This window comes from Ptiloglossa arizonensis, chromosome 2 (assembly GCF_051014685.1).
Source record: "Ptiloglossa arizonensis isolate GNS036 chromosome 2, iyPtiAriz1_principal, whole genome shotgun sequence".
NCBI classification, from domain to species: Eukaryota; Metazoa; Arthropoda; class Insecta; order Hymenoptera; family Colletidae; genus Ptiloglossa; species Ptiloglossa arizonensis.
Genome location: NC_135049.1, coordinates 17,171,432 through 17,194,030, shown reverse-complemented (window position 1 = coordinate 17,194,030; position 22,599 = coordinate 17,171,432). Strand labels below are relative to the sequence as shown.

Here is a 22,599-nt window from a genome sequence, read left to right as displayed (position 1 = left end):
GGAAATTGTAAGTGAATATTTACGCTATTTACTTATTTTCTTTCGTTGCAAATATCATCTGATATATATTTGGTTTATACACGGATTACATTTGAATCAGAAAATAAATATATTCGTTCGTACATTGTTGAATAAAAACTACAAATTATTTGTACGACTACAATTATCGACTTTGATTATTCGTATAAAAATGATTATTTACATTACGAGTCGTAGATCAGCATTAAGCGACAAAGCTGTCTGTGCGAGTAACAACGAATTCGCGTAAGCAAATCGACGGGATGTAAATTAACCAACTGTCTTTCTCTATCTTTTTAAACGGTTTCAGAATTTAATGCGCGAATGGCGTTAAAATTGGTTCTCGCGTGGTTCGATTGATTTTCGAGTACGATTCGAGGGTACGCGTAGCCGGCAAATGAGGAATTAAATGACGCACACGTGCAGTGCAATGGATTTTAGGATTTTTACGAGGATTAACGTACGCCCGAATTCGTATCAATGTTCACCAAATTTGCCAGCACACGCAGCAGGAGGAAGGAAGCACGTCGAATCGAATCGAATCGATCGGACTCGCACGAGCGTTTATTTAAATAAAATCCATTTCGGTGGTGCAGGTTTTATAAGATCGATATTATTCCAGTGGCAGTAAGCCGATGTACAATGAAATCCGTGTACCACCGCGTATTACAACGGTACACGATCATGGTACGTGTCTAGTACACGTGTTAACTCACTAGCCGAGTCGGGTTGCACAGATGCACTCGATGCACTCGATGCACTTAATAGGAAACATTGTTTTGGACACGAATCGTGCGGTTTAGAACATTTTCGATGATTTCACGAACAACGTTTGTCTCAATTTTTCCCACAAAGAGGAGATATCGATTAGAAATTTAAGATTTTATAATCAATTAAGATTAATAATTAAAGATTTTGGTTTACGTATTAGGTATATACAAGATACGTAAACGTACGCGTAATAAGCGGAAGAAAGAAACAGAATATTTTAGTAACAAAGACGAGAGGATCGTTCTTAAAAATTCTTCTTTTGAAAATGTTCTCTTGAAAAATTCTCAAAATTGTCAATTTCAATTGACGACAACCGTTTCCCAATTCAGAAGTAATTTACAAATATTGAATCCGTAGAGGATAAAATCAAGATAGACGTAAGTGGAAAAATATAAAGATGGATTTGTGAACACTCGATACACTTATGAAATATGTATGTATTGTAATACGATCGCAATTTTTATTCCGACGATGTCATTGGCGAAGACTAGATCGTATATTGTTACGAACAAAATCCTGGAAATTCATTGAAAATACTCGCCCTAATGAATCAAACGAACCCTTGAATATTTTTATTACATTTATTGAGAAAGATATATAACGTGATCGGTGAAAATAAAACATTTCGCGTATTAACGAGCTTCTTCCGTGTATAATCGTATCGAACTTTTTACATAATTCTAATTTTAAAAATACAGGGTGTCTATAAATCGCGTACCTCGCATTACGAACGTGAAAGTAGAAAGTATTCTATTTAAATCATCGAGTAGTATTCTTCAAGTATCAACGGATATCCATTAAGCTTCGAAATTACCATGCTGGCCATAGAAAAAGTGATCTCGGTTCGATCGTCAAACGCATAACGAAAGTAGTGCATGTGTGTGTATATATATAGCTGTTCGGAATAACGTTACAGATATTTACGCGAGGTTTCGCGTTGCAAGCGTATAAGAAGTCGTCGTGTGCACAAGAGTTCGTATGTACGAAGCATATTAGGATTTCTCTCGTAGCCAGTAGCACCATGAAAGTCTGATTTATCGTTGATCCATGGCGATTTCGAGCTGGGAATACCTACGACCGGTACCTGTGTCGCAATATTTACTTGGCAAACTGTTGCAGCGAATCAAATGTTTGACAAATAGTCGACGATCTCGTGCTTGTCGGCTTTTCCAGTGCTTCCATCATTATCGATAGCTCCAGATGACAAAATCCAAATTTCATCCAAATTTCTATTAGTATGAATAATGTATGCGTAAAATTACAAATATATTCTAAATACAAAAAGAAATCTCTCCGAAGGAGAATATACTCGTACTGGATCAGACACTTTAATCGACACTTCTTTTCGCAAAATCTTCACAATATTTCATCTGTTTATTATGTAGCCACAAAGTAACACCTTTTCTATTGGCTACTAAGAATGTATTTTTTATATATCTAATTAAGACTTTTTTTTCATAAAAAAGGATATACATCGTTTCAACTTTCATTGACTTTCAAAACTCACGTTACCGAATGTATTCTACGTACAAAAAAAAAACTAATCGACACTCATCGTTACCTTCACTCGTGCCAACTCTTTCTTCTTACCTCAGAACCTATCTTTCTTCCTACCCACAATAAATCGTACTTATGCGATTCTACTCACGTAGAAATCTTCGCAAAGGGTTAACCCGAGCAAATGCCTCAAAAAAAAAAAAAAAAAGAAAGAAACGATAATACTTTCCAAGACCCTCTAATACATTCGCTTTGTATAATTCGCGTGCTTTCTTTCCTTGCGCGTAGCTTTGCAATCCGTTTGAACGATAACGCTTAACAATCGTAGCTTTCTCCGAGAGCGTGTTGTTATCTCGCTCTCTTTTGCATGCCTCCGATTAAAATATCGAGCACCCACACGATAAGAACGTGACGCGGTCCTGAAAGCCTTATCGCACCGTGCACCGTCTCCCTCTGCAACATTTTTTTTACTTTTTTTTTCTTTTTTTTTTGTACCATTCCCTTTGCGATTCCTCGTCGAATTTAATCCTCTGGATCACGAGACACGATACATAAGTGTGTGTGTGTGTGTGTGTGTGTGTGTGTGTGTGTGTGTGTGTGTGTGTGTGTGTGTGTGTGTGTGTGTGTGTGTGTGTGTGTGTGTGTGTGTGTGTGTGTACTATATATACGTACTTCCTGCAAATGAATTTCACGGTGAATAGAAAACACTCGATCCACGGTGCGCTCGCCGTCAGAATGCAATTTCATTGCGATGCCCACGAGGGAATGGAAAATATAATGTGCATCAGATATCGTTGCTCGTGATCTTGTTACGACGACACCCCCTGAAAGGGACCACGACCGCGAGAATCATCGAGATCGATCTACAAACATTCGATATAGCGTCGAGCGAAAGGGATTTTTATTTGGAGTTTTAGCGAGGGCTATTTCGCACACGTGGAGTTCGAGTCGATGCAAGACGATGAAACGAGATGCACTTATCGGTGCATTTTTACTTGCGCTCGCGACTTAACCGATTCGTAGGCATTAACGCTAATTAATTTTTCCTCCAGCGATTATCGAACACCGCACGCTATTTGAAACTAACGCGGTAAGAAAATTGCAAGTAATTGCAACGATGCAATTAGGAGCATTTAACGATGGATCGATGGAAAAAAAAAAGAACATTGATTTATTCCATCGTCTTATCGCGAAGAATTGTAACGGTACGATACACGGGAGGAGATAAGATACGTTGAAAAGAAAATGTGCATAAGAGGCGAGATGCAGTAACGTGCTGTTGTAAAATATGAGTTTATTGTTTACAAGAAGCTGTGAGTTAGATGGTTTGTGGGGTTGGGATTGGGAAGGAATAGAATTGTAGTTAAAAATTGAATAAATACGACTGTTTAACGATGTCTAGTTTCCGATGGTATTAATTTTTCCGCGTGTGCAACGATGCATCTGCAAACTGCAACTGCATTCTTCTTTACTGGTAATTAACTTTGTTTCCACAAATCACGAGGTTGTTCTATCTACAGAGGAAAGTGACGAATGAAAAAAACATTAAAAAATAATTCCAGTTTTTACATACGTACCTATTTGTAACAATGTTCGACCGTCTCGAACGAACGATATTTGTAATTCAAAAATTTGTAAAACACTTGACGAGGTATTTCCAAAGATCAGGTTATGTTTTATTTACTATAAACCGTTTGGAATTTAAACGCACTGTAACGAACAAGTTATTTCACAAACGTATTTTAATTCCTTTTGATTACAAACATGACCGTATAATTATCACAGTAATTCGCAATCATTCGATAAGAGATTACTTTTACCAACTTTTACCCGTTTCGTTATTAATTTACCGATTCAAAATACATACACGCGACCAAAAGTGTAATCATTTCGCGATTAATAGTTAATAATTAATCTCGTCCGAGGAATACGTTCACGTACATTATTTGTGCCGTTTATTCGCGATAATTGTTAATCACTCGGTGATTAAAATCGTTGATAAAATTATACTCCGTTCGACAACGATGGAAACTGTATTATCCGGTACACGATCGTGTAATTGTTTAAATTACGCTTACGATGACTCACTTAACAATATCGGTAGCGTCTCGTTAGCGATCTCGTCGACAAACATATTAATTAACGAAGAAGATCAAGACGACACGGTGTTGGTGAGGAGATCAAAATTCAGGATGGGCTTATGAGTCAACCACCCTGACAGCCTTCGGGACTTAAGCCGATCCCACGGGACGCAGCTAGAAAAGGCTCCGCTTTGTTGAATTCACCCCCGATTCTAATTCGTATCGACGGCCACACGTGCGTAAACTCCCCGAAGGAGAAAAAACACGTGCGCCAAATCGGTAGAGCCCATAGCGAAATTGAAACGAGTGGAAATTCCGATCGTTTGCGCGATTGGAAAAGCGTTTATGAGCCTCGAAACGTTTCCATTATTCCCCGAGGTTTTTTATTCACGGAAAATAAAGAAAGATTTTACATCGATTTTTCTCAACGAGGTTCAAATCGAACGTTTAAGAATACTTGTAGCAAAATTCACTTCTATTCTACTTTCGATCGTTTCAAATTTGGTACAAAATTACATTTATTTTATTCCATTTTCGATACTTTTAAATTCGAATAAAATCGAATTTACTTTACTCTACTTTCAATACGTGTAAATTCGTAACGAAACAAATTAAGGGTATTGTACTGTAAATATCTGTAAATTTAATATACAATAGAATAGAATCAATTTTATTGATTTCAGATACAATAGAATAAAATCAATTTTGTTGATTTTAGATACAATAGAATAAAATCAATTTTGTTGATCTTAGATACAATAGAATAAAATAAATTTTATTGATTTTAGATACAATAGAATAAAATTGATTTCATTCTTAATTTTGTACGAAACTTGTAGGTATACTATAAAGTATACGACCCCCAATTTATTGACATAATGTCAGTGGTCTGCACAAAGAATTGCTTATATTGGTTTCAAGAGCAGGGATAAGTGGGGTTCCCAATGATGAAGGCGAAGCTTGTGCACGGTATCCAATCCACGTTTTAGTCTCCATTTGGTACGAAGTAAACCTAGCTTGTATAGAACATTTTTTATCCAGAATAACCAGCCGAACACATGGTAAAAATTTATCGAGCGCCTCGACGACCCACCAGGACACCCTGTGTGTATTTTCATTTCCCCGGAAGTTCCCTTGGAACTTAATTCCCGAAAGAATTGCTGTTATCGTTATCGGTAAATGATCGATCGTACGACATTGACTGAGAAAAATTGAACGTCTTGGCTTTCCTTTCGAACACATCTTAACTAAAAGGAAAATAGAATTTCAGATTTCGAGTAAAGAGATTCGTGCGAGAAGATTGAATCGATATCGTAACACGAATATGGAAAAATTAATTACAATTAACGATGGAATTAATTTACAAACATCGTTCACCGTATAATCAATTCATTTTATACTGCTCGACGATTACATTGTAATTTAGTCGGACAATTAAGGGGTACGATTAAATTACAAAGTGAATTTACGATACAATTAATTTATATTCAAACGATCAAAAATTCCTGTATTCCCGAGGAATCTCTTCGACGAAAGACCGAATACATTTTCCACGCAAAAGTGGAAAAATTCCTCGCGGTTTCGTTCCGCTCGAGACAAAAGGAAACACGAGAAAACTCGACGAGGAAATCGAAAATCGGTTCATGAATTTTGGAGCGATCCCAGGACTCGTTAGCGACCGCAATGCGGTCAGCTGACACAGGGAACTAATTGCAATCTAATCTCCTAATAGAGATTCGAGCTATTGGTTCTGGACCCTCGCAGTTGCACGTTGGTCGTCGTTCATACCAATTCGCGTGAAAGCTCGTAGATGTCGAATAAGTACTACGCCATCGTCGCGATGGCGGCGGTAGACGGTTGGTACAAAGACGTTAGAAGGGAAGAAGCTCTTTGTGTTCGTTCGACAGCCGGTCGATAATAAAGTTTTTCCTTGGAAAAAGGGTGGCTTAGTCATCTCGGAGGAGCCTAATCGGGGCCAGCACTCGCAGAAGGCGATCCGACGAAAATTCTAAGGGCTCTTCTAATCTCTGACTTAGGCTCACGGGGTGCCCGGCTGACTTCGTAATTCGACTCTCCTTAACTAATCATTTTAAGCATTCTCGTACACGTCCCGTTCGTCCATTCTGTCGAGTTCAAAGGCTGCTTTCACCCGAGAATCCCTGCACAGTCGCTGCCGATAGATTTTTGTTTCTTGCTGGTAGATAAGCGGCTGATTAAAATACACCGGATCAAAGTGCGCCACCGGTTCAAATGTTGGAAAATCGCTCGGAATGATCAACGAGCGCGTTTACACGTGGCCGGTACGTTAATGTTGGATCTTCTATTCCAACGAGTACGCGTTTACACGTCCGGACCGAAATAACTTAACAACTCTCGAGCGAACCGAAGGATTCACTTTGGCATCGATGGAAAACGAAGAATAGAAAATAGAGAATTGAAAACGAGCAACTGCTCGACGCTTGTTTCTCGTAGATTTGAAACTCGTCGGATATGTAGTATATTTAAACATCGATTTTGAAAGATCATTGCTCGGATATTTGTTCGTTTAGGGACGCATCGTTTTTTACACTGGATTTTTTGGTATCTCAAGGACTTAGATTTATTACGAGCTTAAAAATATTAAAAATGCTTTTGTGACAGACTTGAAACGAACTTGTGGTATATATTATGAATAAACATCGATTCTGAAAGATCATTACTTGGGTATTTGTTCTCAAGAACTTTTGTTACGAGCTGGAAACTTTAAAAATGCTTTTGTGACTTGAAACGAACTTGTGGGATATATTATAAATAAACATCGATTCTGAAAGATCATTACTTGGGTATTTGTTCGTTTAGGAACACACTGGGTCGTTTAAGGTACAATAGATTTTTTAATAGACAGATTCTTGGGTATCTCAAGGACTTGTACTTATTACAAGCTCGTGATCTTATAAATCGTAGAAGAGAAAATTGGTAGATCGAATTAAGATTGTAGAATCTCGAGGAACTTGTGCAAAATACAACGAATTTTTTGTGCCTTTGGAACAATTGAAAAAAAAGACTCGTTCTAAAAGACCTAGTTTGAATAATATACTAAATTACAATGTGTTCGTCGAAGATTAATGGGCGAGATCGATTATAATTATCCACTGCAACATTTCCAAATGATTCGTTTCATTTCGAAGCGTACCGAAAAATTTCCAATTATAATCGAAGGATCGAAATTACAATTTTATCGTTTAACTTTCGTTAGTTCGAATTTAAATCATCGTTAAGAATATTGATCCCTCGAGTATCTCGAAGTTTTATTTCAATTCTTGGCGTAAGTTGCTACCGAATTGGCAAAGTAGAAATCGCGATGCAATTAAAAGAAGTCTTCGGTATCTCGTTTTAGTTGATCGTCTAATCGCGGGACAGATCTCGGTGCTTTGTCTCGAAAGTAATTCGATACACCGAAGATGAGAAAGTAAATAGAAACCGATATTCCCGGGCATAAGATTCGTGAGAGCGAGCAATCTTGTACGGTAACCTCTAAAGGCTGATTCACACCATCCGTCGGGCAAACGTCACGACATACTTCAAAGAGACAGATGGAACGGTGATCGATGCAATGTGGTGCAGTGTGATGCAAAACCCCTTTCAGGAATACTCCGATGGATAGTCGACGTACGAATACTGAGAATCAATCGGCCTTCGATCGCTCTTCGAACAATTCTGCATTCTTAATGTATCGCACGCGCGATACGTAATCGCGTGTCTCTTTACACTCAAAAGTTCAAGTGCATTCGGATAAAAAACAAAAAAATGCACCGTGACCGCTTTAATATCGTTTTAATTAACGAAAACGTAGTTCAAATATACGATGAATACAATTTCATTTAACGAATCATCGCAGGAAGATTTACAAGACTTGATAAATCTTTTGCGAAATGTACTTCTTTCTAATATTTATTCGAACATTCATAAAAAGTTTCACATATAACGCACACCGAGATACTCAAAGAGAGAAACTAATTCGGAACAATTTCAAATCGGACAATTAATTAACATGGAAAATACGTTTCGAGAATCCTCTCGATCGTGTTTTGAATATTCAGAAAATTCTTTTCGTTCTTCCCCAATATTTCTCCCTCGCGAGTCAAAAATTTAAAAAAAAAAAAAAAGAAAAAAAGACAAATCGAAAGAAAGAGAGAAGTCAACGTCTCTGGAGTCACCGTTGCAGTTAATCGCCTTGGCCTGTCAATCGTACGTTCGCACACACGCGGTATACATGTACACACGTACACACGTACACACGTACACACGTAGAGACGCGCTCGCGCATAATACACACTCGCGCGCTCACGCGTCGATGCACACACGTACGCAACGATTGTCCGATGCAATGCCCTTATGAGTCCGTACACCGTTAAAGACGCACTAATGCAACCGCTGCTCGTTGCTCCCTCGTGCATCGATGCACACTCGCCGCGAACCGTACGAGCGAAACAAAGGGAGGGAGGAGAGCCCGGTGTGGAGCGGTATGGAGCAGCGGCAATGCATTCGCGCAAAATGCAAGTACGAGTTTACGTTAGAACGAGGACACAGACGGACGCGTAGCAGCGATCGGCCGGATAAAGTCGAGAATTTCGTTCGGAAGTGTCGAGGTTTTCCCGTCGACGATCGCTGGAAACGTTGACACCGTGGGAGAGTCAACCAAGTGCGCGTTTACGTGTGCACGGTTCGATGATGTGCAATCGCGGCCGCGATTAATTAGCGTCGCCCGATAACCGACGAATTGAACCGGCCAGTGCAGTTCGTTGCACTTCGGTCTACGTGTACCCGATACACACGGTTTTCACGGTGGGAAAATACCTTCTTTCCTTTCATTTTTCGTTTCGTTTTTATTTATTTTCCATTATTCTATCACACGTGCCGTTATTGCGGGGGAGGGGTGGGGATTGGGATAAAGTGCATCTCGATGCACCATTCGCGAAGGAAGTACGATTTCTCACGCGTTCTCGACCACGAACACGCAACAAGTCTTGCTTAACGTCACGTGTTACAGAATGCTACGGTTGTTCGCATTCGGCCGATTTTTTGCGCCACGGTGAAATAATATAGTTAACCATCGGGTGTTCGTTCCAGGGAACCACGCTCCTGGATTTTTCGAAGGTATAGAATTCTTTTCTGCGATACGCACGAATGTATTTTAATGTTTAGTCGTTTGACAAGACGAGCGTTGTAAAAGTTTTAGGGGGGGAATATCGGATCGTGAACGCACGGGGGAAACGTGTAATCCGATCGTTGATTATGGTTACCGTGTGACCGACGCGGTGATCGATGATTACGATTACCGAGTCGTTCGTAATTATTATTAATGTACGACGCGAATGGTCCGGCTGAATTTAATGGGCAGACATTGTTGACTCATTGATTATTAATTATGAAATGTATTGCGATTATTATCGAATCGATAAGTCAACCGTACAAAGAGCTAGAAAGTTGGGGTTTAATGATCGTTTGATCGCAGCTTTAATCGCGAAACGATCGATTGTTCTATCGACAAGTATGATACTTTACATTTCGTTTACAATGTAACTGTGTTAGTAAAGATGGAAATTGTAAAGAAAATTATTTACCGTAAAAGACGTAACTTTAAATACGTATTATTTAAACTGGAATTTTCGATCTCGAGCGTGCCGGGTATTAAACGAAATATTTACAATTTCGTACACTCTGAAAATCGATATTTGTAATTATTATCGAGAACAACACCATTGTATTATTTTTTAGCCCTTCGTTGTACATCTTTCTAGAAATACACTCGAAGATTAGAAAATTCAATAAAACGATATTGAACGGTGGATATTATTTTCGTCGTTTGATTCTTTGGTGAACAATGTTCTCAATTTGCGTTATCGGTTAAAAGTAAACCCGAGAAGATGACAGATGGTAGGAGACGAGCGGAGGAAGTAATTTAATGAAGTGGCGCACTCGTGTAGAATGTTACGTCGAGCTTCGCTTATTAAGAAGCAACAAGAAGTGCTGCAATTGTTTTTACGAGTCTATTTTCCCATTTGAACGTCTACGTGGTAACGCATCTCCGCACGATGTATCTATTGCATGCCGAGAACTTTTTGTCGTATTACGGTTGAACAAGTAGACCGTTTATCGATACTTGGAATGCACTGGAAGAAACGTTGAATACGGTTTACGTACGAGGATAGAAGATATTTTCGCGATGGAAAAAGTGACAGGGTGTACCATGGGATCATTTCTCCGTACTTTAACCGATATTCAGAAACATAAAAAAAAAAACATTAACCGATAAAATATATCCAAGTAGAGTGTCTTCCAATGATGGATAAATTTGACTCGATGTCGTGTAAAATTTGGAACAAAATCGAGTGCTAGAAAACTATTCAAATCTTTATAAATTTTCTTCTTTATAAATTTATAATTAATGTCAGTATTGGTGATATAAATTCTACAGAATGGAGTGACGATACGAAACGAAGCTCGCGGACCAAACTGAATAGTAAAGAAAATTTTATCTAATATTGAATTTACAGTTTAGCACAATTCACCTTTTATACGATTAAAGTAAACCGGACGAATGATTTCCATCGTGAAGTTTCTTACGTGTAACGATGTCTAGTCTGAAAATATTGCACCGTGGGTTGCATTCTATAATCGTAACAAATGGAATGTTTTTTTCATTAACTGTAACCGCGTTGCACTTATGTATATAGTGCATTGTATGAATACTGATGCATCGTGCTAGACTGGTGAACGATTTTCAATGCGGGCGATTGTACTTCATCATTGAAGTGTTGTGATGCTTAGCCATCGATCAGTTCCGTTATCGAGTGCTTCCCAAACATTAGCCAGGGAATCGTATTCATAGTTGGCCTAGTTGTGGTGTACATTGCTTAATTGCAGATCCATGCATCAAGTTGTCAGGTCTCGAAACAGTTATGGACCTTTTTCTCAAGAGAACCATTTTAACTGGGAGAGAACAGTACTTGATAATCGATCGGTGGAAATTTCAATTTGATGGGAAATTAGGCAAAAAAAAAAAAAGAAAAGAGTGCGTCGATGCAATAGAAAGAAGGAAAGAAGAGCCACAATTTAAGTGGGCATTTTTCAAGAGAAGAACAAACAGATCAAATTTCTCGAAAATGAAAACATTTCCGTTTGCGAGTAAATAGGTCTTCGAATCGTTCGGGACACGCTATTTATCAAATTCATTTTAACCAATCTGGCTCCACGTGTCTATTGCACGCAATATTTGGAAACAATTAGCAGCTAGTATTACTATTCCAATTAACAAACCCATATATTATTTTTCTGTTATTAACCTCGCGTGTTTTGAATGTGCGTACAAAATTCAATTCAGCGTTTAGCACGAGTGTCTTCGAAATTAATTCTCCCGGAAATGGAACTCCGTACGAAGAAATTTTATTCCACGTTCTCGATTTATTTTTCTCCGCGGAATCGCTTCCTTTTCATCGCGGGACAATCTTATACATTTATACCGACTGCGAGCTCGAAAACACCTGGCGTCGTCGGGTAATGAAAAAAAAGAAAAAAGAAAGAAAGAAGAAGAGGGAATCGTACCGTGAGCCACGTTACTGCAGGTGGTTCCTGGGTTCGTGGTGCATTGTGGTCATCGTTTAAGAATTCGGAGCACACGGACGTCGCTAATATCTTGAAAGATCGATCGATGGTGCTCCGACTTACGATGAATCATTCCCCTGACTGCAAACCCTAATGCCTGGTCACGTTTTAACTCCTCCCGTTTCACCCCCACACCGTCTCTTCTTCTTTGTTAGAGATGCCCCGCAGAATTCACCGATAAAAAAGAAATCGAATTTATTACACCTCGTGACTCGAGTTTTCCATAGGAGCGCGAAACTTCTGATTAATCTTCTTTAAATCGTAACGTTGCAAATCAAATCTTGATCGTTCCAATGTCGAATTGATTTGTATTCTGTGTAAACATCGACGTACTGTTCACAGAATTTTGTACAAGAGTTTTCAAGAAACAAACGTGGCAATTAAAAAGACTCTTAGATTGCTTTCTCTTTTAAATTTTGTTTCGATCGTTCCGATATTTGGTAAGAAATAATCTAGTTTTTGACGATTAATATTTTGTCATAGTCATTCAATGAGTTATCCAGTATTCGGTTTAATTCTACGTTGGTATCTTATTTAATATTTTTGTCGACGATCTTACGATTCAAAGAAAGCACACGTCAAGAAGTAGTCGTAATAAAGAAAAGTTAATGTAAAATACGAATATTCAAATTTGTTCACGATTAACGATCCAGCACTGACACAGAGGATGTTCCCATCACTGACCAATTCAACTGTGAAAAGGTTAAATCCTAACTTCCTACTTAGCTTTTCCTTCCTGAAATTCTTTTAGAAACAAGTACATATTATTACTACATACATTACATATTTCCAATGATCAATTATCGATCATTATTTTCTTCTTTCTTCTTCAATAATTACTTTTTTCTGTTGCATCGACGCGTTTTTTCTCCTTTGTCTAATTTTCCATCAAATTTTCCTACGTTCAAATATACCACGTAGTAAAATACAAATTTTCACTTATTAAATACAATTTTCCGCTCTCGAGAGCATTGTTCCGTTCAATAATTCTTCTCTTTATTGCATCAAAGCATTCGTTCTTCCTTCGTCTAATTTTCCACCAAATTTTCCTACGCTCGAATATACCACGTAGCAACAATTACATATTTCCACCGATCAACTATCTAACACGATTCTCTCCTCTCTAGAGCATTGCTCCATTCAATAATTCTCTCTATCGCATCAAAGCATTCGTTCTTCCTTCGCCTAATTTCCCACCAAATTTTCCTAAGTTCAAATACACCACGTAGCAAAATACAAATTTTCACTTATTGAATAAAATTTTCCCCTCTCGAAAGCATTGCTCCATCCAATAATTCTTCTCTCTATCTCATCAAAGCATTCGTTCTTCCTTCGCCTAATTTTCCACCAAATTTTCCTAACCTCAAATATACCACGTAGCAAAATACAAATTTTCACTTATTGAATAAAATTTTCCCCTCTCGAAAGCATTGCTCCATTCAATAATTCTTCTCTCTATCTCATCAAAGCATTCGTTCTTCCTTCGCCTAATTTCCCACCAAATTTCCCTACTCTGGAATACACCACGCGGCAACAAGTACATATTTCCACCGATCAATTATCTAACACGATTCTCTCCTCCTCTCGAGAGCGTTCCTCGGCCAATAATTACTTCTTCTTTCTGTTGCATCAACGCGTTCGAATTCCGCTCGCAACACGCCGGAAGAATGCAATTCGCCGACATGCCGACATGCCGGCACGCGTGGTATCCGATTATGAATGCGAGTACGCGTGGTCGCTCCGCCACGATGCTCGAGCGACGATCGATAAAGGGTTAAACTAATAGAGCCGCCCCTCGCGGAGTACGGTGGCTGGAGCCAGCTAGCGTAAGATTTCTCGACTCTCGACGAGTCGAAATAGGAGCCAGGGATGAAGCTAGAGAAGGAGTAACTCCGTGCCGAGTTTATCTCGTATTTGGCTGATTTGTGTCACGTACGCGGGCAATTGAGCCCGACCGATCGACCGAATTAGACTCCGTTGTTACGACGAATCACTGTCAGCATCGGTGCCAATGAAGAACGATCGTGTCTGTTGAGATTACAGCGAGCGAGCGAGCGAGCGAGCGAACGCACGGATCGAACGTGAGACCAGCGTGGCCGAATTAATTTAAAAAGACGGAGGAATTGATTTACAACGCCCTTAATAAAATTCACCGCGGGGATAGAAACGAAGAAAAAGAGTACGCGTACCGCGATTATCGCGATCTTACGATTCGTGGATCTGGATTGTTCTACGTTGTCGTGGAACGTAGAACGACGTTGCACCACCACCGTGGTGTTGAATTATGGATCGAACGCGATCGTACGGTAACGGTAGATCCGTTTGTTTTGTATAACACATCGTCCCTAGTATGAATATTGATACTTACGAGACCGATTTTGTACAGAAGTTTATACGTGCAGGGTGCACCGTAACACGTGGGATATACGTTTCAGGAACGAAAACAATCGAGTGTTGGGATCGTGCGACATTTCTGACCTTGATTTCGAGTTCTGTTGTTCTGGCTTGGAATTCTTCTCGACGGGGTAACGAGATTCTTTTAGAGTATTGTGCACACCATAGTCGGTACGATTTTTCGGAGAATAATTTCCGTATGAAATTCTGGTTGAAAATATTTTTTCTTGATCAACGTGGGTACATAATTGTGGTCGATACGAGTTTTTCTAATCGTTAATATGTAGGGATAGATATTTTTTTTTAGAATAGTTTGTATATGAAATTATAGTCGATAACGTTTTTTTATTAAACGATACGTGTATACGATATAGTCGATATGATTTTTTCTAGAATTATAGTCAGTTAGATTTTTCTCTACGATAATATATAGGGATAATTACAGATATTTTTTTTTAGAATAGTTTGTATATGAAATTATAGTCGATAACGTTTTTTATTGAACGATACGTGTATACACTATAGTCGATATGATTTTTTCTAGAATTATAGTTGGTTAGATTTTTCTCGACGATAATATGTAGGGATAATCATATATATTTCTTTTTAGAATAGTTTGTATATGAAATTATAGTCGATAACGTTTTTTATTGAACGATACGTGTGTACAATATAGTCGATATGATTTTTTTTAGAATTATAGTCGGTTAGATTTTTCTCTACGATAATATGTAGGGATAATTATAGATGTTTCTTTTTAGAATAGTTTGTATATGAAATTATAGTCGATAACGTTTCTTATTGAACGATACGTGTATACGATATAGTCGATATGATTTTTTCTAGAATTACAGTAGGTTAGATTTTTCTCTACGATAATTTGTCTGTTCAATTATAGTTGATTTTGTTGAATAATTTGTACATGAAATTCTAGTCGATAATATTTCTCGTTGAACGGTACGTGTACACAATTGTAGCCCGACATGATTTTTGCTACAATTAGTTGATAGGACTGTTTGAACGATAATAGTGAAGTGTGGGGTTGTTACGCAACCTGTCGCATGATGTGGCCGTATTAAATGGCACCATGATGCTGTCATATGTCTGTTGCAAATCGAGGTACGTTTTATTGTTCGAATAAATCGTTGCTTCTGCGTGTCCCCTACGCAAATCAATGACATTCGATTGTTAACAAATAACGCTCGATAACTCACGACCTTGAACACTGTTGCACAAACACTATTTCTTAGGTCGTTACAACACTACGATCAACGTTATACTTATCTATGCCACTTTGCACGATTATGGATCGTACGAATATTTCCAATTTTTTTTTCTAATAATGCGATTAAATCACACGTACAATTTTACTTTAGACGACACGTTTCTGAAGATATACATGTATATAATAAAAATAAAATGTCATGTATATAATAAAAATGAAGATAAACTTAAAAATAACAAACACCGGTTTTTAAAGTTTAGAAATTGCAACTATGTAAAAAACATACTCGCTACGACGAGCGAAAGAAAAATATATAATTCTACACTAATCGTGCTCGAAGTTTGTGCAAACGTTTTAAAAATAAATCACTTTGTTTGCCCGTTAATTACCGGGTCTGCAACAACATCGACGCGGGGAATAAATTGCATAATTTCAGCCAGCTGGTAGCAACGTAGTAAATCGAGATAACACAGCTGTTTCATGATCCAGCTTAGGACTTATCAAGAGATCTTCATTGCAGCCATTTAGATATGCTGTACAGTCGATTCTACAATTTCCTCGTCGGTGCAATAATTCGTTCGTCCATCGAATTGTTTCTTTCTTTTTTTTTTTTTTCAAATATTCTATCCTTCGATTTTATCGTCGATCGTTCGACGAGTTCACTGTAAACGAAATTATTGTATTCGTTTCTTAGGTCGCTTCGGATCGAATTAAACATTGTTCAACGTCACAGTTTCGAACCGATTCGTATTCGTTGCATCGCGAATGGTATATTACTTCGATGGAAGATTATCTACCAGCACGACAGGAATACATTACAACTTTGTCCCACGATAACGTAAATTACTGAGTGGAAACAACGTCCGCGATCACAGTAGTGACAGATTGAGCAACGAGGAGCAGGGAATTAATCTCCTTGCGTGGTAAATGCATGCTATCACGTGCATGTACACGGTCTGTGGTTTATTTTGTCTACAAACAGCATATCTACTTCCCAGACACTGCTAAGGAGTTTAAGCTCGGTACAGTGTTACGACTGTATTTGCTTAATGAGCCAACAGATCATCGTTTTATTGAGTCGCGGCCAATGACAGTGCGATCGTAATAGGAAAGAACGGCAGATATTTATGAGCGCTTACCGTCGACCGATTAATTAAATGTTACAAATAGGCTCGTATCGTTTAACGAAGATCAAATCGAATATACGTTGCACGTGCGAACAGTTTTTAATTGTTTCTCGGAGAATTCGGTAACAAAGAGAGCCTATAAACAAAGTTGCGTGAATTTTAATTACTCGAAATGAGAGTTTGAAGAAAGTTCGAGACCTCTGGCTTACGAATCGGTCACTCTGAAAGATAAAGGTTCAAGATTTTTATATTTCCAATGTTTCGAAATATCCTACGGATTTTCGCTCGGTTCTTTGTTGGATCGTGTTCGTCCATAGCAGAGAATTCTGATCGTTATCCGATACTTAATTACAGGGGAGTCAAATTAAATTATATCATCGATCTTGTTTCGTTTGAGATGGTTTGAAACATAAAAATTAGGATCGAATGGAATATAATTACAGTTGTGAAATATTTTGAATTCTTTCACAGAGAATTCTGATCGTTATCCAATGGTTGGGGAATTAAAACGCGATCATCGATCGATCTTGTTTCGTTTGAAACGGTTTGAGACACGAAAATGAGGATCGAATCGAATATCATTACTCTTGTGAAATATCTTGAATTCTTTCACAGAGAATTGTGATCCTTATTCAATAGTTGGGGAATTAAAAACGTGATCATCTATCGATCTTGTTTCGTTTGAAATGGTTTGAGACACGAAAATTAGGATCGAATCGAATATCATTACACTTGTGAAATATCTTGAATTCTTTCACAGAGAATTCTGATCGTTATCCAACAGTTGGGGAATTAACACGCATCGATCTTGTTTCGTTTGAAACGGTTTGAGACACGAAAAGTTAGAATCGAATTGTATACCATTTGGAACTTCTCGCAGAGAATTGTAATGGTCGTCCAATAGTTTAGTAACTAAAACAGCTGAACCTTAACCTGTTTCAGGCGGCTTGAAACACGGAAACGGTGGCATCGGGAGCGCCAATAGCTCGAGGAGCACGAGTCCGAGTCAACAGCAGACGCTCCAAGGCGGGCTCTCCTTCATACCTCAGCCCAGAAATCAGAATCCAACGAACAGACAGCCTGCAGCCACTACCCCGAGGTAAATAATTTTCCCATCCCGGACGGTATCGAGTTAACCGTCCATTTGCTGGCGTTATTAGTTTCGTTTGCCGGGTTGCTTGTAATTTTAGCGAAGGACGATGTAATCAATCCGCGTCAAACGTGTTTCAGCCCCCGAACGTCGACGGTGGGCAAATCTGGCGGGACAAGGACCACCCAATCGTCACCGTACACCACCGGGGGAGGACCACCCACCCAACAAAACAAGAACTCGGTCCTGGACAAATTCAAGCTTTTCAACAACAAAGAGAAGAACCAGGACCGTGGCAAAGCCTCATCTGGCGTTTCGAAGCGCACGTCCAGCTCCTCGGGGTTCTCCTCGGCGAAATCGGAGCACTCGGACAGTTCCACTTCGTTGTGCGATCAGGGTAGGGTGCAAGTAGAGTCGCCGAAGAGCCGCGCGTTGAAATCGAAATTGCAGTCGACGAAACCGGCGAAACAAGCGAGCCCGAAGACCGTGAGGAAGGAGCAGAGCAAAGCTCAGAGTAAAATCGCCCGAACGAAATGCACCCCCGACAAGTTGGTCTGCTACAATCCACCCCTGGAAGATGTCAAGGCCACCGGTAAAGTCGGCGCCGTGGTCACGAAGCTGGCCGTGGACAAAAAGTCGTCCAATTTCCATGATCTACTGAAGCAACAACCGCCGCCCGTCCAGCTACAGAAATCGAATCCCTCGGTGTTGACGTCGTCGAAACATATCGGTCCCCAGGACGCGAAGAACATCGGGAAGAACGAATTGCAACAACAACCACCCAGACCGAAGATGGAGCTACCTGCTAAAGTACCAGACGCGAAGATTCACCTGCAGAACATGAAGGTACCGCCGAACGGACTGAACAAGGATCTCCTGGTGCAGAAAGGATTGATGAACCACGCGAACGGGATGATCAGGCAGTCCGATCAAGAGGAGATACCTCTGCTCAGGGAGAACAGTATCGAGCACACGTTGTCCATGAATCAGGCGAATCTTTCGGACGAGAAGACAACCGTGAAGCAGAAGGCGATCGTTGAAAGTGTGCCATTGAACAATCTGGTGGATGGAACACCGTCCAAGCAGTGCAAGAACCCAGCCGTGAGAGCCAAGCCACCCAACGAAGAAGTGGGAAGCGCAAATGAAAAGCAAACAGCGGCCACTTGTGCCGTTGGTAATCCGGAAGCAACGACGGATACGAGGACGGCCATGATAGTTCAGGATGGTGGCGTCGCGACGACGACAACGACGATGACGACGATGACAACGACGATTCACGGGAACAACAACGTTTCCTCGACGGGCCAGGTCTCGAACTGTTTGAATTTCGGTCCGAGCAAGCAGCTTCCGGTGATCAACAGCCCGTTGCAAGGTTCGACTCTGCCCGCTTCCGGGATCAGTCCCGGTTCCAGCATTCCGAAGCCCACGGCCTTGGTGAAAGGCACTTCGAAACCACCGAAGGAAAACAACATGCCGGGCGTACCGACGCCCACGAAATTGAAGGCAGACGTTTTGCATCGCAAGCTCGACCCGAGCACGGTTGCAATGGTGTCACCGATGCCAAGTATTTCGGATCTGATGTCCGAGAGCTCGCACAGCAATTCGAACAGCACCGGGCAGAGCAACTCCAGCGACAGTAGCGTTATTTATAGACCGAGCAGCGAGAGCGGAAGCGAGATCAAAACTATACCCAATCGAAAGATCGATACCACCTTCGAGCAAATGGAGAAGGTTAGTACCTTCGATGGTTGCCAATAAGACACGCGCGACGTTCCCTCCGAGACGTAATTGTACGGTTCGGGTGCGATTCAGGGATCACGATGCAGTGGCTGTGAGATGTATATACGTGCAGTGATTGAGTGCGACGAAGAGATCGTATACGTAGTTAGAGAATAGAACACGTTCTTTGATGTCCGTAGGAGACATACTGTATTCCGTCCTTGACGTTCTTTCGATCTTCGAAACGTCGTACAAAATAGGGCAATTTCTACTTTTAAGAAAAGGAACCGTATTCTTCGAGGTTCGTAGAAGTGGTACAATATTTTATCCCTGATCTTGTGATCTCCGAAGGCCTTCGAAATAGAACAGTTTCCAACAATTTCTATCGTTAAGAAAAACCTATTCTCCGAAATCCTGTAGGAGAAATACTATTTTCAATAATTTGGTCATCTTCCCGTCGTTGCAATCGTGAAATATTAAAATAAGCGTCGATAAATTTTACAAATTTTCATCAACTTCTCTTACATTTCTCGCGTTGTTCACAAGTGCGAAAAATCATCCGAAGAAAGATATTCGAACAATCCGTCCAGCAAAAATTACACAATACCGATTGTGTAAATTTTCAAATTGGTATGTATACACACGAATACTTTGCACACCCACTGCTGTACGGTACGGTTAATCTGCGGATTATACGCATCCGCGACGAATGCTAATACGGTTAGTCGTATGTAAAACGTATGCGGAATATATATCGTAAATTAATATAATAATATTAATGTTTCGTTCCGCGCGTATATACCGGTCGCGTTTGGCGTACACTTTTCGTACCCGTGGCCATAAATGCGCGACACTCGCGTGATGTAATTACGAGAAGTTCGCCATAGGTGTCCGGCTCGGGGTTTTCGTCGCACGAGCCGTATTAACAACCCTTTCGGTGACTTGAACGCACGGTATCGAATCGAATATTAATTTACGACGCTTCACAGGTGCTGTCCGAGAACTCGACTTGCGCGGGAGGCACCATGGCGGACGACGAGGCTGAAATGACTGTGAAACCTATGCAACCTCTGCTACGCGGCTACACACCCGGTGCAAGGGCCCTTCAGACCTTACCGAGCAGAACAACCGCGAGACAGTACACGATTCTTCATTCTTCCTCTCATCATCATGTCGGTCACGATTACGCGGACATCGACGTCGCCTCGGGCTACCTCAGCGACGGAGAGGTTCTTCGTGGCGGTATGAACGTCGGTAGCAGAACTCTGTCCGACTTGTGCGACGGTTACATGTCCGAGGGCGGTGCTTCCTTGTACGCGCGTAGAATCAATCCTTCTTACGGCCACGATCACGAGAGGTAAGTTTGACGAAATATTAATATTCGGAGCGCGCGATACACAACCGCCACGGGACGGTGAAAGTGTTGCAAGCAAATAAGCAAATGCAATACTCGGGCCTAGCTTGCCACGAGTTACGAGGAACTTGAGGATCCTACGATTATGTAAATAATTGTTGGGCCAATTATTGAGCTTTTGGGTCCACTTCGGTAAGAAATTGTAATTCTATTGGGCTGTTCGGAAAGTCATTTCGTTTTTCAAAATGGAGAATGTATAATTTAATAAAATGTTTATACGCTCTAAAAAAAGCGTGTTCCATTTTTATCGAAAAAACGAAATGACTTTTCGAACAAACCAATAATATGTTCGGTATGAATTTAGCGATAATAATAGTATACTTTGTGCGAAATTGTCGGTAATAATTGTATTCGGTGCGAAATTATCGGTGATAAAGTATCGAAAAGGAACTGAAGCTTTGGGGTTTTTAAATGCATGGTTTAAATATTAGGGATAGTTATATATCACTGGTCTAATTTTTTTTTTGTAATAGGAGCAATATTCTTGACGATAATTATTCGACGATGATCGAGATAAGGAGAAAGAGAATCTTTTTGCAATAGTTTCGAAATGTACAACGAGGGATATATTTTTAATAAATGTTTGACTTCGTACTAAATTTCCTAGGTGATGCTAAACTTTTTCATCGGTAGTTTACGAGAATTTCTTAAATCTAATTAAAATCGTTGAATGTTTAATTATAATTATACAATATTATATACGTGTGTGTGTACATTTGTTACACGTCTCGTATTTTTGTTTTTTTTTTTATAATACTACATACCGCCATAATAATTTCTGAAAACTCTCTTACGTGGAAATTTTAAAAATATTACATAATGGCCTAAATGAATTTCACCAGCATCTATGTATCCCCGTCGAAAAGCTTATAAGCCCTAAATGTAAGCTTCGCTGATCAATACTTCGCCCTCTCGTCTATCTTTCAGGTAGAATTTATTTACGTCTTCTTTACGCGAATTATACTAAAGTTGGAACATTAATACACAATTTTCGGTACTATTTTTAAACATTTCTCAGAATTTTCTTATTCGAATAAAAAACGTGATAACTGGTTAGTTTGCATAAATTTTACAATGCAATTAATAGCTCGTATACTGAGCAACGATTCAATTTTAATAAAAAATTATCACGCGTAAATAAGAATGTTTGAATGAAAAGAGGAAAATTAATTTCATCGATTTGAAAACTTTTCGAAACTCGTACGAAAATGGAAGCATTGTATCTTCATCGAATTACGCTTCATTTGTACGATTTTACCATCGTTTATTTTTCGAGTGTATTTTGTTGTCACTTGGCGCACGTGCTCCAGTGAGCCGAATGAGTCACGGTCTACACGTGACCACAAAATACAAATCCTCGGATTCGTCAGCGCACGTGGACTCGACGCGAATTCTCACTTAATAAAAAAGTTAATTTCTTGCACTTGTCTATTAATTTTCTGTACAAGATGTCTTGAAAATCTTCTCGAATTTATCATTGATATTCATCGCCGTATAAAAACTATTTTCAAATACAATTTAAGAAAGAAACTGGGAGGTGTTCGAGAAAGAATGTGCTATGTTAAGGTAATTTATACAAAACGCAACGTGGCACTTTTCTTTACTGCGAAATTAATATT

At 39.6% G+C, this 22,599-nt stretch overlaps 1 protein-coding gene across 4 annotated transcripts in view; it reads left to right on the top strand.

The window, feature by feature from the left end:
* Sick (sickie) overlaps nt 1–22,599 on the top strand; it is a 310,825-nt gene that overhangs the window by 151,447 nt on the left and 136,779 nt on the right. For all 4 annotated transcript variants that reach the window (XM_076305092.1, XM_076305094.1, XM_076305096.1 and 1 more), the window contains 3 exons: nt 17,700–17,856; nt 17,988–19,578; nt 20,556–20,923. In XM_076305092.1, the coding sequence (XP_076161207.1) occupies nt 17,700–17,856; nt 17,988–19,578; nt 20,556–20,923 (2,116 nt within the window). The remainder of the gene's footprint in view (nt 1–17,699; nt 17,857–17,987; nt 19,579–20,555; nt 20,924–22,599) is intronic.